General features: G+C 38.1%; 2 protein-coding genes across 2 annotated transcripts in view; both read right to left on the bottom strand.

The window, feature by feature from the left end:
* Positions 1 to 236, bottom strand: part of CLIP1 (CAP-Gly domain containing linker protein 1) — a 65,129-nt gene extending 64,893 nt beyond the window's left edge. The window contains exon 1 of the mRNA XM_088525115.1: positions 217 to 236. The gene's annotated coding sequence lies outside the window, so the exon portion shown is untranslated. The remainder of the gene's footprint in view (positions 1 to 216) is intronic.
* Positions 237 to 6,271: 6,035 nt separating this feature from the next.
* On the bottom strand, positions 6,272 to 18,314 carry ZCCHC8 (zinc finger CCHC-type containing 8). The gene is made up of 14 exons (XM_088525113.1): positions 18,130 to 18,314; positions 17,412 to 17,454; positions 17,042 to 17,116; positions 16,365 to 16,470; positions 15,893 to 15,970; positions 15,470 to 15,573; positions 13,782 to 13,847; positions 11,995 to 12,055; positions 11,345 to 11,487; positions 10,484 to 10,626; positions 9,790 to 9,905; positions 8,975 to 9,058; positions 7,989 to 8,103; positions 6,272 to 7,729 (listed from the first exon to the last, which is right to left on the bottom strand). The coding sequence occupies exons 1-14, from the start codon at positions 18,311 to 18,313 to the stop codon at positions 6,912 to 6,914; spliced, it is 2,136 nt and encodes a 711-aa protein (XP_088381239.1). The 5' UTR covers position 18,314; the 3' UTR covers positions 6,272 to 6,911.
* Between the last annotated feature and the right edge of the window lie 120 nt (positions 18,315 to 18,434).

Here is an 18,434-nt window from a genome sequence, read left to right as displayed (position 1 = left end):
TTCCCACAGCCCTCCTCCCCCGCCGGCGCCTCACCGGCGGCCACCCCGCGCCGAGCGGCCCACGCCGCCTCCCCGGTGGCCGCGGGCCCCAGCGGCGGCGCAACGCGGCCGCCCGGCCCGACCCGGCTCGATCCGGCCCGTCCCGGCGGCACCAGCCGCGCGGAGGCGGCTCCCCGCTCCCCTCACGCGCCGCGCGGGCCGCAGCGGCCGCCTCACCGTTGCCGCCGCCGTGGGCGCCGCCGCCAGCACCGCGCCGGGCGCAGCTCCTGCCGCCGCCGCCGCCTCCTCCCGCCCCTCTGCAGCGGCGCCTCCCCGGCTCGCAGGGGGCGGGCTGGGCACGCAACGTCTGCGCCGGCCGGGCCCGCGGCGCCGCGAGGCGGGGACTGCAGCAGCGCCGGCCGCGCCGCTGCCCGCCCGCCTTTGTTCGCCCGCGGGCGGCGGAGCGGCCGCAGATCCGGCGGTTTGGGCGGAAAAAGCCCCTCGCTCGAAACCTTCCTCGCCCTTTTTGGGTTTTTTTTTTTCCACCGCTTCCCGGGCGGGGTCACCGCCCGCCGGCGCCGCCGCAGCCCCTCGCAGGGGATAGGAGAGCGGCTGGGGAGTGCGAAGCGCCTTTGGGGAAGCTTCTCGTGTCAGGTTTTCTGCATTTTCCTTTTGTCTCTGTGCCCACCCCTGTGTCTTCCCTTTCTCTAAACTACGGAATCGTTCAGTTTTCATTCAGCTCGTCAAGGAACACGCGGGGGTGCGTCCCCTTTCCAAGTTTGAACAGCCATGGCACCTGCTCCAGCGCCATCAACAGTTTGGGATCAGCCTTCATGGCTGCACAGACCTCCACTTCACTCCTATCCCTTAAAAATACCCAAGAGACGCAGCCAGGGGTGGCCTGAACCTCCACATTAATCACAAATGCAGCCTCGTACAGCCTTTGGTTCATGCATGATGCTCTTTAAACAAAAGAGTGATGAGAAAGCGGTTCCATTGCTAGAAAGCAAGTGGAATTTGCGTTCCCTGTTGGCGCCGTCCTTTGGCAGTCACCCAGCATGTTTAATAAGCACAAAGTGGTGTGATGCAGTCCCCCAAAAAGGCTTCAAACAGATCAGCATTTAGCAATGCTCGTTAGCATTTCACTTCCTAAGTGTTACACAGAAGCTCTTCCTGTGACAATTAGCTGTTAACTGAAACAGATTCTCAAATCCCTGCACAGGCACCATTCTGCCTCCCTGCAAAATTTGGTAAGTTCTGCTGGGTAAAAGCCCTGGGATTTAAACATTAGATTGCATTTGAAAGTAAGAGCAGGACCTGCAAGCGAGGGCTTTAGACAAGAACATGACCCTGCAACCCCTACCTATGCAAACTAGCTTAAACAGAAACATTTTTAATCAGAGTAGAGACTCAGGCTCTAGCTTTATAAAACACCTACATAAATAGCCGTTGGCTTGTGAGCTAGACTGCTCACATCTGCTTTACACAATCATTATTAAAAAGGTGCTAATGCTATAAATCATAGTGCTAAAAAGGACTAAATATGACTGGAAGAACAGCATATCTAATTCCAGTTTTGGTGCCTCTCTTTTCTGAGCTGCATGAGCAATTAATGTGTTTAGACCTTTTTGTGACTATGAGAACAAGCACTGCGGATGCTCTAGGGAAAGGTAGTTGACAGCTACTGGCATGCCAGTGATAAGTACAAGGACTACTTCAGATCAAAGAGAAATTCTTCTCTGCAATAATACAGGAACATTACTTGAATTTGCTTCTGCCCTTTGTCATCTTTGTGAAGTGTCTAAAAGTATTAAAGCCTTCAGAATGGCTAAAATTTTATTCTATAAGAACTGCATTTACGGATGTCCTGACTTTCCTGCGATTCATTTTTATATTCAAAGGGCTGTATGCATGCAAGGACAAAAATCTAGAGCACATGTGCATGTGTATGTATTTAATATATATATTTTTATATATTTTCCATGTGAATGCACTCTTGAATATGTACTTATTGTAACCCATATAATGAATTGATGGTCACACATGCTTCTGAAAAAAAAGCAACTGTCTTTTTAGCAAGGAAGTATTGCTTCACAAATTCTGGTACAGAACATGTGTGCTATTATTTCCTGTAGTAATTTGAGTCGTCACAAAAACACAATAGCATTTCTCCCCCCTTTAACCTAATTGGTGTGTCTTGTTCATATGTTCATATATTTACAGCTATATTCATAGCAAGGGGATTTAGTCTCTTGAAGTCTCATACTTACCTTAGTATTTTTTGTTTTAAATTCATGACCAAAACTGACAGCTCAAGACTGATAGGTTACACTAGATGGAAAACAGTCCTTTTTAGTGTTAAGTACTATGTACCCAACTTAGTAATGCCTCCATTCTTTCTAGTATTTCAACTGCCATATTTCACCTATTGTCTTCAAGGAGAGAATAGCAAGAAAGCCACTTTTCATAGCTAAGTAGCTTGAAGGACTACTATTTTTTTTTTGCACTTACTGCTTTCCTTCACTAGATCAGCAGTCACAGAAAAGCCCTTCACAGCTCTTTTGCTGGAGTGCTACATAAATCAAATTTTCATGCAGTTATGTATTACTTGTTCTACCTATCAGGGATGAAACCAGTGAAAGGAACAGATTCAGAGAATCCCTTTGGCATGCTTGATTAAACAAGGTACTTAGTTTAAAAACCGTAATCTTCACTTTGACTGTTTTATGCTAAACATAACTGATAAACTGTGTTCTATTAAGAATCTATCCTACTGTGCAAGTAAAAGGATAAACATTCCACTACCTACATAAAATGCAACAAAAGCTGAATTGTCTCATCTACGGAGCATTTTTTTCTTTCAAAAGAAAGGAAAAAATTAGTTAGTCATTGAATGACAGTCAAATATCAATTGCAGAATAAAATCTTACATCAAACCTCTGTTGCATGTAGTTAAGGTTTAGGACATGTCCAATAGTTAGCTTTACATTAATTACCATCTTATGAAATCCACCGTGTTTGTAAGCTTCTCCAAGGACCAAGAGACTAATCCTTGCTCTGAGTCATTCCCCCCATTCCCCAATACACCAGCAGGACTATCAGCTCTACCTTGTATTCTCAACAGTATCAACATCAATTTTCAATGGCATTTACTTACCACAATTTTACTGTCTCTGTTACAAAATGAAGGTACTAGGGAGTTCCATGGCAAGCACCAATGCATTTGAAGTCCTTTCACTATATTTTTAGCTTGTTCCTCTTTTCTTCAGCTAAATGCTTATCCTACATGACACAGTTTGCAGTAAAATTAATTCTTAGCGTTTACCATGTCTTTCAGATTTCTTCTAGAATCTCAGCTATTGTTCTTTTCTATCATTGTGAATTAGGTTAGAGAGAGCTACCAAACTGATGCCCTATTTTTTTCAGGGATTATTTTTAGTAGAAGTATGTAAGCATTTTTAAATAGCTTTGATTTTGCTGTTCTAAATATTGCAAATGAATGCCAGTATTATATTAGCAGAAATCTGTGAGAAAATCTGAATGATGCCTGCTCACACTATACCCACCTCATTACAAATTTTATTACTCACCGTAACGAGCTCTAATCTAGGCTATTATGCCACACCCATCACCATGAGAATGCAAGTTAAAGTATCAGAAGCACTTTGGTATTCGTGTTTTCTCAGATATTGCAGTTTCAATATATAATAATGACTAGTCGCACTTGAAAGATTCAAGAAATTGAAGAATTGTACAAACATCCTAAGAGAAGTAGGAAATGAAAATATTCTGCTCCCAGCTATGTTTTGCACAGGGGAAGAAATTTTTAGGCTAATACAGGAAAAGTTTTTGTTTTGACATATGGTTTATACGGATCAGTAGAAAAAGAGTTTGGATTTTATCAGCAGAGAAGCCCTTTAGATTGATGGAATACAAAGAAACAAAACAAAAAATGCAAAGTTGCTCTCTGTGTGATACAGATGCTTCATACTCTAACTTGTGACAGGATGGAAGGATATTCTCCAAACCCCTCACTCAGATGGCCCAAACAGGCCTAACATCCCATGCTTTTCCCAAAGTAGCTTCGTGCTTAGGTCTTTTCTTAGTCCTCTTATAGCGGTCTAATTAAGTGCTCGCTTTCGCCTATCCATAACCAACTAGTTATACAAACTTTGACTATATAGGGACTTATACTTTTTTATTATATTGATCTAATTCGAAAATAATGAGTACTAGTATCAAATTACATCCCCAAAATACTTGCAAGTGAGACAGCCACCATCTGCTAACCATGTAGCAGTTTTGCAAAAAAAGGAGAGAAAAAAAGCAATATAAAAATAATTCTGAGCACACAGACAACTCATTATTTACAAAAGCATAAATTCCTTCAATACATTGTAAAACGAGACTGTTAAACCAAACTATCCAAATTGTGTGAGTTTTGAGGGTGTTATGCAGGTATGACAGTATGGGCTGCAGGTAACCAATTGCACCAAATTACAGATGGAGAACAAAAACATTTCTTAGTTGAACTGGTCAAAAATTCCAATGAATTTAAGAGCCATTCACTTAAACACTCTTCTGTCCCCTCCCTGAACCCCAACATAACATTTGCTTCTGACACCAGTACTTTTTTTCCCGCAAAAAATGAAAAAAATCCACATCTAGAGTATTTTGTGGGCAACAGAGTGTCTAGAGCAATGCTGCTGAACTTGAAATAAAAAGCTTTATAAAATCAACAAAGCATATTCAAAATAGAATTTAGCATTAGATTAAAACCTGGGTTGCCGAAATAGCTTCGCTTTATTCCAATACCTTTAAAACAAATCTTGGAAGGAATAAATTGATAGCTGTGTTAGCATCGAGTCTGAGAACTTGTAGAGAGTTGGAAGATTCATCTGTTCTATCAGCTAAGTGGAAGTAATTTGTTATGAATTTCTTGGGAACATACAGAGCAATGTATAGTGCTAGAGGGTACTAGGCACATATAAAAACAGTCCTCATCTTGGGATGTAAACAAAGCCTAAGCATGTAAGTAGGCCTGTAATTTTTAGTCCATATGTACTACTAAAGAAGTGGCATGTCATAAGAGTTATAAAAAAGATCTTGGGTGTGGAGAAAGAACTTCATGTTTAAAACATGATCAGCTCAACACACCCAAAAGGTGTGTACACTTTAAATTGTTACTTTGTGTCTTGCCTCACATTATCATCCACGTGAATGAGGCAGCAAATAGCAAATAATGGGTTACGTAAACTGTAATTAGAACTTTTAACTTCTTGAGGGGAAGAAGCATGGAGAAAGCCTAAGATCTTTATGTGCTTCCCAACGGAGTTCTCTTCTTATCATGTGGGTAGAAAACTGGAAGCTACTTGCTATTAAATAAAGCCCCTAAATTTATCCTAAAAAGGAGGAAGTAAAAGAGGTGTTTGTTTTAGCACCTAAGACGAACACTGTATCCTGATCACTACTGTGGAACCAGATTAACTGAAGTGGTAAATAATGCAAAAAAAATGTTTTTTAAAAAGCAGTTCGTATATAAAAGAATCATTTTGGTCCTTCCCAAAAAGTTTAGAACAACTATAAATGCTTTAACTACTAAAAAAAAAACCCCAAACCTTAAGTGTTCAAAGCAAAATATACCAATGTCACAGATTATGAAGGAAATAGCTAAAGTGCCTACAAAGTTGAGGTTTCTAAGTTCAGTCTCTTATTATCTCTTGTTACCAAAACTATCCTTGAACATCCCCCTCACAAATATTTTCTTAGATACCTGACAGTGCTTCACTGCACATCTCACTTGTCTAGAAACACTTTTTTCCTGCCTTTACAGAGGACAAACGGCTCCAATGTAGTGCCTCCAATAAATAGTATTAAGGCAATCTAGTACTCCCTCTGCTGGCAATGCACATAATGTACACTCATTCCACAAGGGGGTCCTTCAGGGAAAGAATTAAGAGAACAAAAAGTTAAAACAATTAGCAGAATTTTGACAATTTCAAGTTTGTTCTTTGAGAAAATGGCATTCTTCAGTTCATGAAAACTGAAAGATACAGCAGCTTTCTATTTAAGTAGCTAAAATAATTTTAATAACTTTTTGATTATAAAAACTTAAACTGCAAGTTTCAACCTTTTCTAAAATATTAAACTCTGCTCATTCTCATTTTAATCAGTTATTTTTTCTAGTATCTTCAGCAGCTATTTTCCAAAAATCAACATTTTGTTAGTTTAGGACTCCAATAAAAAAAAAAAAACTTCTTATAAAACCTTATTTATTAAACCTCTGTACACAAAAATGAACAGGTATGTACAGCAAGTTTACATGAGGGAGGATGTTACAAAAGATATAGTGGTACTGAAAACTGACATCCATAAATAATTTATAAAAATATTTGAAACGGTGAAGATAATGCTGGTAGTCCCTGATTACTTCCATCCAATTGCCAGGATTTAGATGGGGGAAATCTTTATGTTTACCCTTTTAAAAAACCATTCTGAATATATTAAACTTACCTACAGGATAATTAGCAAAACGTATAAAGTATAGGTTATTGTACAAAGAACAGATTAAAAAAAAAAAACAGCAATTCACCTGAAACTCAAGGACAATATAAAGTAATGAACACCAAATCACAACTTCAAGTTTTGTGTACTGGCAAGTAAATTGTTCTTAATAAATCAATAGTCCTGTTATTTCTTAGTGGAAGGATATGGAAAATTCCTGTATATTTAATGGCAGCGTTGGTCCTGATCAACATGGAAGTCCTGCAATGACTGCAGATCCAAGGAAGACCAGGGGCACAGCTGTATTCTTCCAGAGTTTCTCCTTGCCATAAAAGGATGAAGATTATCTAAAACTCTGTAAAATTGGAAGAGGAGAGAGAAGGGCACAGAGACTTGGACATAACAGAAGAAAGGAAGATCAGTTAAGATTAGGGCTTTTTCTTTTGCTGGTTTCTAGGGGAATTTTTTAAAACACTTCGTATGCGAAGATAAACACCTGTTGATTCTGCCATATTTTCAAATTCAAATGGTGTTATTCCTGCAGCAAACTTGCTCATGTCAGGAATGGAACTGGAGTTTTTAGCAGATGATTCAGTGCTTGTGACCACTTGATTAACACCTGTACTTCCTCCACTGCTAACCTCAACTTTGGGAGCAGGGGTGATGTCATCCAGCATGCTTTTGGAATCTGCATTATCAGGATTCTCCTCTAAAATAAGTGAACTATCCCCTGGATTAGGACTAGTTTTAGAATGTTCATTTTCTGGTACCTGTGAACTAATGTCAGAAAACTCAGTTTCTACTGTAACCACCTTGTCAGATGATCTTACTTCTGCAACAAGTTCTACTTCATTCCTGGATGGTGATGATGTAACAGAGTTTCCAGTTAAAGGTGTATCAACAGGAATATCGGAGTCACTGTTTGTGCTTTCTGCCTGCTCTAGCGCTGCCCAAATTAATCGCTGCTGTTCCTCCAGCTCTTCTAAAGTCAGAGTATCCTCGTCCATGGTTGAGTCCACTATTTTTGGCTGAGAAGTAACACTGGAAGGAGTCAGTGGTGGAGTACTCTTAGGAAGAGGAGGAGGGGTGGGGGTCAGAGGCTGAGGTCGTGTAGAGTGTGGTGGAGTAAGTGGAGGTGTCCCTCGTGGTAAAGGAGGAGGAGCTGAACTCGCTGGAGGTCCAGGTGGCAACGGAGGCTGGAACTGAAAACTGTTACGGGTTTGAGACCTTTGTGACACTTCCAAATCTAGAAAAGATGAAAAGGCATGTATTACAATCTGAAATCCGTGCAGGGCAAGATTAAGAGTACCAATGTTACGATCACTAGGAGATTTTTCTCAGTCTTGGTATTTAACTGATATAGAGCAAGCCTTTTGAAGGTTTTAACATCTGCTGAAACTATTTTAGGATTTCGATGATGATGATCACTCAAAAAAACAAAAACAAAACATCTTGAACATATCTAACATACTCCTTCCACACAAAAAGAGGCAGACTAACTATACCAGGGTCTAGGTCCATGTTAGCTGCTGGTAGCTCTGAACTGTCTTCTTTTGGTCGCTTTGAAGGATGTGAGCTTGATTGTGTTGCAGCCCTTTTATTGCTTGACTTTGTACTTGGCTGAAATTACCCCAAAAGACAAAAGAAATTAGGATTTAATCATACAGGTAACATTTTCTACTACAGAAATATCTTTAAAGCATTTTCAGAATTGAGCAATCACTTGGTGACCCCGTTTGTAAACACTGAGAGATTCAATGCAACTGCATAGAACTGCAATTTTGTTTAAATAGCAAAGAAACAGATTCTCTGCATGCCTAACACAGGATTAAGATCGAGTTTCCACCTGGACACCTAGATCTTGTGAGACCAACACAAGTATTGCAGATTCCTTCACAGCAGGCTTCGAATTTGTCATTTAATTCCCTGCAGCTCTCCACCATAACACTGAATATAGAACATACATCCTGCATTCTTAATTAGAAATATTTAACAAAACTAGGCTAGAGTCACAGTAGAGAAGACCTGGGAATACTAGAGGACTCGGTAACCACATGTTTACTCAAGTCAGTATAAGATTACTGTTAATCACGCCTATGGCAAATAATCTTTTAATTTATTATGGAAGTCTAGAACTTTGCAGACTGCTTTTAGTCAGCAAAAGTTGAAAGCTCTCTATATTTACAACTATTGAGAAAATATTGCATAATCATGATTTGCAATGATGGAATTTCTTCTGAACATTAAATTTCTTGTTAGGAGATAGGCCACTTCGCTAGTTAACTAGAATACAAAACCACTATCATGTTAAGGGAATTTACTATAAAACTAGTGAAAGCATCAGTTTTACAGTGTCCACGATAAAGTCTACTCCCTTGCACAAAAATTAAGATAAAAACAAGAGTTCATCACTGTCAATACTAACTAAAAGACTTCCTTAGACAACTTTTGTGTGTGTATGTGTGTGCAAATAGTATTGAGACATATTCACCGCATGAAAATTTGAAAGGTAGTTTGCAAAAACATCCTTCTGTTGAGATGGCTGCATGGGTATGGAACCAAATATCTGCCATTCCTAGAGAGTGTACAAAAAAGAGAGAGAGAAAAAAGGCTAATGTTGCATATGTGTGGCTAAAAAAATGACATAAAGAGAACATAAAACATAAGAGAAACACTAAAAGATAACAAGCCAAAATAGATCACAGTTCTTATTGAAAGTTTCATTTCATGGGAGTAAACAGATCTTAAATATGAACTTTTGGCAAACCAAAGTGCTCCATTTCAACACACAAACAAAAATAACTGATGCAATGCATCACAACTGGCTAACAGTAACAAAAATAGTCATTTTTAAACAATGCCACAGTAACCCTTTTGTAGCTACTGGTCTTCAACACTTGTAAAACAAATACAGACCTCCCTCTGAAATAAACTTCAGAGAAGAAGTCATACTTTGAACAATATCTTTTTTTTTTTTTTAGTGAAAACTGTGACAAGGCTCTAAGAATAGAACTTAAGTCTTAAAAAAAAAAATCACATTTGTAGGCCATTAGTCTCCATTAGCCTTTTTGCCATTGGCAAATGGAAAGATGCAAAAAAACCCATACAAGTTATTATTAAATGCACAGGTATTATCAATGAAGAAGTTTGTTACTAGCAGTATGTTACACTTCTCTTGAATGTAAAGTTTGGCAGCAAAGGTCATAAAAGACTCCTTATCTGAAGAAAAAAGTCAGTCACAGAATGCAATACTATACTTGGCTATTACTCTGGACACTGTTTGGAAAACAGAGGATGGTCACTTACATCTGGGATCCCACTTGGAGTGGACATATTAAACCCTGGATAGTTTATCAACTTAGAGACATCGTAAGTGACACGTTTGGGTTGATGGGATCCTTCATCTTCTGTTTCACCGTCATCTATAACAAAATATAATTATTACACATGCTAATTAAGGACGCTACTGTTAAAATCCACAGCTTTAACAAAAACCATTCCACAGCGAATTAGGTTTCAAGAAATATGCTCACTGCTGTTCACGTTGCCTAGTTTGATCTTGGCATCTTATTATACAGGAATAATTACTGAGCTTTAGAAACTTTATGGTTTCTTTCATGAACCAAAATGAAAAAAGCTGTAAACTCGTTATAAAAAGGAATATTAGGAAATTTGTCAGGAGATTATTTGAAAGTCTTACAGTTCCACCCAGAAGAACTCCATGTTCTGTTATCACTTGTTGATAAAAGAACAAAAGCATATGGACAAAGTCTCTTCAACCCTGAAAATCTGTATTATAGGAGATGTTTTTGTCACAGAATGGATAGATAAAAGAGAGTATTTTTATGCGACTGTAGACAAAAATAAAAGATATAAAACATTCTCTGTCTTCTGTGAATACGGAAGTGTACAAATTGGGTGTGTTACTGTCTTCTAAACGGAATGCAATGAAGTAAAGAGCCAGCACAGTGAGAGCTGCATTTCACTGAACAATTCTTACCTCTTCCATCATAAAGTGCAAGACCTGAGTGCTCCATTTCAGCCTCTTTGAGCCAACCTGGAGGATAACCTAGCTGACGCATGCGATATATAAATGGAGGAAGACTCTTATCTGTGACACCAAGTGCATCCTGAAGCTCTCCACTACGTTAAGAAAACAGAAAACAACAAGCACTCCAATAAGTCCATAACTGAATTTCAGAGGAAGGAAGCTATGAATATTTTGTTGAATTTTAAACTACCAAGTAAAAATAGTTTTAGAAGCTCAACAGAAGACTTTGGCCATTAGAAACTTTATCCTGTCAATCACAAAAATAACTAAAGTCAGAAAAAGAACTTATATTAAAGAAAGCTTTTAACACTTCAGCATACCCAACAAGCACAATAATTTTAAAACGCTTAAATATCTTAAATTTATTGATGATTTGTTTAGACTGCCACAACTATATGATGATTTAAAATATATAATTTGAACACAAACCAAGAGTGAAAGACTCAAAAACTAAAATTTTTAGAATTCTGCACTCATCTTTAATTAGCAAAAGCCTGAAATATTTATAATTCTCCCTGGGAAAAAGAGTTGCAGCAGCAACAAGCATAAAATCCACCTCTCTACAACGGTAGAAACTTTCATGGGAAGAGAGTGGACCATTAAGTTAGGATGAGAGTTTAGGTTTGAAAAATATCTGAGGAATTTATTAAACCGAAACTTTCTTCAGCAAACAAATTTGCACATAATATACCCATAGTGAGGATTAGCAGATTGACTTGTAGAACTCTGTAAAGCAAAATTTGACATTCCAAAGGTAGAAAAGTTTTTCCAGAAAAACAGTGCATAGTTAACAGAAAGAATAAGAGATACCTAATTACTCCTGGTTTAAATTTTCCAAATCTCTCTTCTACTTCTTCTGCATGATAACGCTGCTGATAATTCTGGTTGCTTGCTTCGCCACAGGCTTCCAAATACTCCTTTCTCTTCTCACTTATGCGAGCAGCATTTCGTGGCTGAAAGATAATGCAGTTGGAAAGCTTAAATTCAGGCAACTTACAACTTATGCAAGCCTTCACCCAACACAAATATGGAATCCTTTACCCCAGGCTTCTTCAATCTTTTAATCACACATCTTATAATTACAGTTATAGTGAAAGTTAAACAGAAATTTAAAAAAGGGAAAAAAAAAGAAAAAAAAAGCATTTGCATTTGAACTAGCAGACCTCTAAAACAGGAAGAAAGATTGTTCAAACTGAAAAATGTTCCTACATAAGCAAAGGGTATATTCAAATCACTATGCTATGAAACTTATTTACATGCTGATTTAGTATGTTAATGAATACAAGTTTTATGGAGAAACATAACTTAATCAACAGACACTAATAACTATTATTCTAATAACTATTATTATCACTAGTATATGGTGACCACTGCATCTTATTGTTATTTATTTAGCGTTGCAGTTGCACTGAAACATTTTTGGAGAGGAGCAGTCTTTTGAATTCTGATGTAGAGTTTACCTTTGGACAGTCTTTCATTTGATGCTCTTCAGAACCACAATTAAAACAATGAGGTTTTGGCCTGTTTAAGAAACACCCAAGAAATTATTAAGTTTGAAAATCAGTTTGCAGTGTCATATGCAATTACTTGGATTTTTAGTCTTAAAACTTCAAAAGAAACTATGTTGAACATTGCTTGCTGATTTCACATGCTGTTTCCTGCTTTTCCACAATTAACTATTTAATATAAATCTTGAAAAAGGAATAGGAAAATTTTATTTCTTGCTCTTAAGTACGACAGCAGAATGTGGAAAAGAAAATGTCCACAGACCTGTAAAAAATAAAAGCATGTATGACTGCATGTGGAGAGGAAGAAAAGAAAGAAGAATATTATAATTATAGAGGTAAAGCAGTACTTCCAGACAGAAATGGAGTTTTTATAGCCTGTAGAGTAGAAGTTATTCCTTTAAGAGAAGGAATAACAACAGTTACAGAATAATTCAGGTTAGATCTCAAGATGTCTCTAATCCAACCTCCTAATCAAAGCAGGGTCAGCTATGAAAGCAGATTAGGCTGCTCAGGGCTTTATCCAGTTGGGCCATAAAAATGTCTAAGGACAGAGACTGCAAAAGCTCTTTGAGCAGCTTGATCCTACACTTGGATTGTCCTACTGGTGAAAAAGCCACCACTGATGTGGTGTAAAACTGTAAGAAGGGAAGTTCCACAACTCCTCAATTACTGAAGGGTGTAATTGATATAAGAAATTATATCAAATAATGGGGCAGAGTATTCACTGAAGGATTTCTGCTTTTGATTATACATATAAAAAAATCCTTACAGAAAAAAGCAAATAAAATCTGTATCATAAAGTTTACACTATGTAGGTAGGAAAGAGATGTTAAACAATACTTTTAACTCCAGAGTACGGATTAAAAAAAAAAAAAAACTTTCATCTTAGTACATCTTTAACGCGGTAATATCTCTCTCAAGCGTGTATCATCAGAGGTTTGATTGTTTTCACAAAACTTAGAATTAGTTACCAAGAGAAACAAATAGGAGAGTATGAATTTTAAGATTCACATCCACAGACTGAAGAAATTACAGGTATTGTGAAACTGCACATCAAGTTACTCTAACTACAAAAGGAATTGCAGTTGGCTTTGAGTTTAATTTTCCTTGTAAATGGATGCCATGGTAATAAGCATGTTTGACACAGGTAGAAATCCCACTCTTGCAAAATTTTACAAAAAAAAATTCTTGAAGTATTTTATTACTATTTTATTAACATGTTAAACCTGATTTTACTTCAAAGTGTAGTAATTTCTATCAAAACAGACACTCAACTCAACATGACTCTGAATTTCCCAGTAAAGGTTTGTGTCGTCTTCCACTGCATCTGAAATCAATGACTTCTGGTGCTATGAAGACAACACAAGCTATTACTGGGAAATTCTATTAACTTTATTTTTCCTCTCATAAAAGACATAAACCTAAGTCCAAATTTGTCTTAAGAGTCTAGAAAATAGGTCAGACAGTTGTTCTACAAAACACAAAGAATGCCAGTGCATGGATGACAAACCAATCATTAAAAAGACACACAACAGAAGACCAGAGCATAAACAAATTCAGAAATGGCTAGTTTGAGGCCCTTTCTAGAGAAATGTAAGGGATCATAAAAATCTGTAGTTCAGCACTGGTTTAGGTAATCTGAACTCATTTCTCAAGTATATTCAAGGGTTTAGTATACTAGGGAATAATCACAGTGTACATCTGAACTTTTCGGCTTTATATTCAAGAAAAATACAAACCTTTTTGGTTTTACTTGTATTTCTTGTCCATCTAGGGAGAGAATCTGGCTGAAAACTTGCTGGTATCTTTAGATTTCAATAAGGAACTGCTATCGGATCAAGCAAAATTTCAATCTCATTTAAAATATCAATAAAAACTAGTAGTGCTTAGAACATTGACTCTACTATGTTACAGATGAGTCCTCAGTATAAAGTCTATATTTGAGAAGTACAATCCACTATAAACTCTTTGCTAAGATAGGTTTGTGTAGTTGCCTTCTACCCCATTTCTATCCAATAACCAGTTTTGTTCCTTCTTTCCACTTGCCACATTTATAGTTGTGATACATTTCCTATCAATCTTATGAATGTTACAAATCTCAAAATTTAGTAATATTTTCTGGCAGAATTTTTACAATATAATTCAATTCTCGAAGGAGATAAGTCTAGGGCATAACATGTTTCTTGTTTTTGCTTTTTAACTATACTTTGTCCATTGTTCTTCCCGCTCAGCTAGGAAACTACAAAAGACAGGAGGGTCCCAAGTGAACCCTCACAGAAAAGGCTCAGAGGCTCAGCAAAGTTCAAAAGCAGTGTCCAGAACCTAACCATTGATTTTCAAAAGAAAAGCATTTGTCATACACTGGTCAAACTGACGCCATGAGTGCAGTCCTTCAACCACGGTCCCTGAGTCACTAATTAATTCATTATTAAAAGCTATTCTATGCTCAATGTTCCCTAACGAAAGGTGCAATAAGGACATCTGAAAAATAATTATAGCGCTAACATGATAGATCTGAAAGTTTATCCATGCCAAAAGGTTCCCCCACCCTTATGGCATCTAATTCCTTGATATTTAAGTTAGAGTACAAATACCATTTATTTACTAAATGCATTAAAACAGACCTCTTTTGGAATGTAAAATTATGGTACAGTGCATGCACAGACAAAGGCAGGCACAATAAAACCCAGGTTAGCCATAGATTGAGACCTCCCTCAGATACAAATCATTTTTAACTCTAGGGACTAACCTCTACTGCTAGTTAGTGAAGAACTGAAATGTGTTATTGTTTATTCTCCTGATTCTTTCTGAGGAAGAAATAATGTTGGAAAATTTGGGATATAAGATTACTTGAGAAAACTGCGCAATTTCCTTTCCTTAAAAAACAAACAAACAAAAATTCATCCAACACTTCCCTCACTCCTACCTCCCACCTCTCAAACACCAGCTTTAAGAAACAGCAAAGAACCAACTTGGTAAATTAAGAAAATGTAAATTAAGAACACTCCACAATTAAGTTTTGTTAAGAGATTTTCCCCTTGGCTCCCACATTTGGCTTAATCACCTCAGAGCGTATTTCAGTTTACCAAGCCAATTTCTTCTCTTAAGCATCAGATTTTATAAAGGCAAATCTGGAATGAGCTGTTACTAAAAATCACAGACTGACCTAAATAGTTCCAAAATTCAAAAGATCAATTTACAGGGATGCAATATTTATCCTTCCCAAGCACAACAGTCTTCTAAAAATCAGTGAGCCAGTAATAAAAGTGTCATATTAATTATTCCTTATCTTTTAAAATCTACAATATCTGTTATGTTTGAGATAAAAATATAAGTTTATTGAATAGAATCTGAATTCAACCCTACCCACTAGCAATCTCTGGAGTCAATAGAAAGAAAAAAGAACTTGTTTTAGCAAACAGGATACTTAGGTATTTCCCATCCTTCTGTCAGTTGTGGATTTTCATTTAATATAGGCTGTCCCAGTTTATCAAGACAAAAATTGGTAAAATACAGAACACTTCCTACAACCTGTAGAAAAAAAGTCAGAAAATTGTCAGAAAATTGTCAGTATTTAAGTCAGATTATCTGGTAATATTTTTAGAAATTTACGATGTTTGATACATTTCCAGATTTTTTCATCCAGTCTACAAGAATTTTCAAATGATATAGTCCATTTCTATGCAAATTAGTATTCCTCTAATGATGTAGCCAACACATACTGAACTGAATTGTTACTGCATTGGTAAATTAAATTTAATAATGAGATCTCACTTTAATAGCACTCTATATTGACTAAATAGAACAGAGAGTTAGACCTACCATTGAAGAATATATGGTTAAAACTTACACTGAAGGCTTCCTTCATTTTTTTAACAGAATTTGAGCTTGCTGCTTTAAAATCCTCTTCCAAAATTACACTGGAGGGCTGGCATGAAAAGCAAAAATTCAAATAATTAAAGAAAACGACTATAAGAAGGAAAGTCCCACAACTCCTAAATTACTGAAGGGCGTTAAGAGTCACGGAATATGTTGTATGGCTTCTGCTTTTCCATAACCAAACATACACTAGCTTTAGCCGAGTTCATTTAGTTTGCTTTTACACACAATTCAATAGGAACAATTTTAAAGAAGCATTTATAAGGGCAGAAAGGATGTCTTAATTATCCTTGTCCTTCTCTACTTTTGAAAGAAATAATTTTACAACCTTTTTTTGATAGAGTTAGATAATTTGCAAATAAGTTGGAAGACAGCTACTTAGCATTGTTAGTATTCCAGTATCCACACCACAAAGTAGCAATACAACTTCAGCTTTAAAGTACCTGTGGCTTAAGATTGAAGTGGCTTTTTTCTGGCACAGATCTCTGCTGCTCTTCATATTTCTGAACTAAATTAAAAACAAAATCTTCAATTTCTTGATGATATTGCCTGTAATAGAGTGAAGAAATATACAGCAATTAAGAAATCTACACAACTTGAGCGAAATTTTTTTCATTATCTTGAACTTAGTGTTCTGATCTACGAATATTTCAGCTGAAAGCTGACTGTTAGAAAAAAAAGGAGTGCTGGGACAGATGGGGAGGCTTAAAAATGTTAGCACTGAGAAATCTTCCTGCTACTTCTACCTCTTGGAATTTTACAGTATTTCACAACTTTTGGTCCCAACAGTCCATTCATGGCAATGAAGAACTGTGAGAATGAATTTACGTGTTCTTAAAAGAAATACACACACAAAACCGAATTTGAACTAATGATGAACTCATACTGTAGGCAGTTTAATTAGCCTAAGTACATTTGAGGAAAAATGGATTACAGAAATGGAGTCGAAGATGCTAGATTTTGCTGAATTAAATACACACAATTAAAGTTTAACAAGTTTGTGATACTAAATACTGCACATGTACTTCAAATAAATCCTAACATATCCAAACAACCAGTGACAAAAATCAGTCTGACTTCTTGTCAGGATTGCTTTTGCTTGGCAAGATAAAGTACTTACTTTGAAATGACATTGTTCATAAATAAAATCTGCAGCAGAGGCCCATCATATTTAGAGCTGTCCACTGAAATTCCACTAGAAAAACAGAGATGCAGACAACAGTTACCATATTAGCTTCACTGTAAATCGTCCCTATCAATTTTGTCCCAACCAAGCAGCTCTGTTCCAGGGAGCACAAACAGGAAAATTTGACCAATGCAAGTTCTGTAAAGTTTTTCTCTTTAGGGGAAGCAGCACAGACACAAACCTTTCTACATGGGGATACTGCAAAAGACAGTGAGCTCAGGTTACTATTATCTCTTTTCCAGAGAAGTTCTATTTTAAGTATACATAAATCAGACAAAATTCTTTTAATCCAGCACTAACATACCTAGGACGAGTGAGAATATTCAGCTTCCTTTTAAGTTCTTGATGTTAAGTTCTTGTTAAGGAACATAGCTTTCTTCAGAATGTGCACATTTACACCTCTCAGTTTCACAGTTAACACGCACACACAAAAAGCACGCTTAACAAGAATTCCACAGAACAGCATAGAAAGTCTTCAGGCTTTTCAATTCCACTGCATGAAGAAATGCTCAGAAACACTTCTTTGATGAAGAAATGCAATAAAAAGCAAATATAAGAAAATAGCAAAAAAAAAAAAAAAAAAAAAGACCAGCCCTGATACACTATGGCTGAATCTCAGGACTAATAATATTTTACATTTTAAATACTTATCACAAAGGAGGCAAGAAACCAGACAGCTATCACTGTGCATTTATACAACTATTTAGCCCAACCTTCGAGAACCCAACGATCCCTTTGCCAACAGAGGAAAAATCCAACACTAGCAAAACTTCAGGAGAAAAACTTCCTCCTAAGCGACGGAAACAGAAGCTTCCCGCAGGCCTCCCTCCGCCGAGCCCGGCTATCAGCAAGGCCCTTCGCAGGGCCCTGTCCCCGCAGCCTCGCCGGGAGGAGCCGCAGCCCCTCGGGGCACAGGACCCCGGTGAGCAGCGGCCCCGGTTACCCCGGAAGGGAACCGGCGGCCGCGGCGCCCCCGCCCCGCGGTTCCCTCCCTGCAGGCCCCATCGCTCCCGTCAGGATATTCTCCGCGCGGAGCCGCCGCACCGTCTCTTCACAGTCCCGCAGCCGCTCGCGCAGCTCCGCCAGCGCGCCCTCGGCTCCCTCCTCTTCCTCCTCGTCGAAGCGGATGTGTGAGGGCGGCGGCGCATCCTCGTCCTCGAGCTGCTCGAAGAGCTCGCGGTCGCCGAAGTCCACCTCAGCCGCCATCTTGAGCAGCGGCAGGAAGGGCGTGGCTGCGCGGGGAGGAGGTGCCGCCGCGGGGGCAAAGGGAGCCGCCGCGCGGCCTTGGGGGACCACAACTCCCAGCAAGCACCGGGCCCCCCCGCCG

This window comes from Tinamus guttatus, unplaced genomic scaffold, assembly GCF_059628265.1.
Source record: "Tinamus guttatus ecotype Peru unplaced genomic scaffold, ASM5962826v1 Tinamus_guttatus_pri_ptg000223l, whole genome shotgun sequence".
Taxonomy (NCBI): domain Eukaryota; kingdom Metazoa; phylum Chordata; class Aves; order Tinamiformes; family Tinamidae; genus Tinamus; species Tinamus guttatus.
This window is presented reverse-complemented; position numbering and strand designations above follow the sequence as displayed.

What these genes read in the sequence shown, in the direction of transcription:
- ZCCHC8 (XM_088525113.1), bottom strand. Translation starts at nt 18,313, where the DNA reads ATGGCGGCTGAGGTGGACTTCGGCGACCGCGAGCTCTTCGAGCAGCTC. An exon ending in ACTTCAATCTTAAGCCACAG is followed by an intron (nt 15,971 to 16,364) that starts GTACTTTAAAGC and finishes TTTTCATGCCAG; the next exon opens with CCCTCCAGTGTAATTTTGGA. An exon ending in TTTAAACCAGGAGTAATTAG is followed by an intron (nt 10,627 to 11,344) that starts GTATCTCTTATT and finishes TTCTTAACGTAG; the next exon opens with TGGAGAGCTTCAGGATGCAC.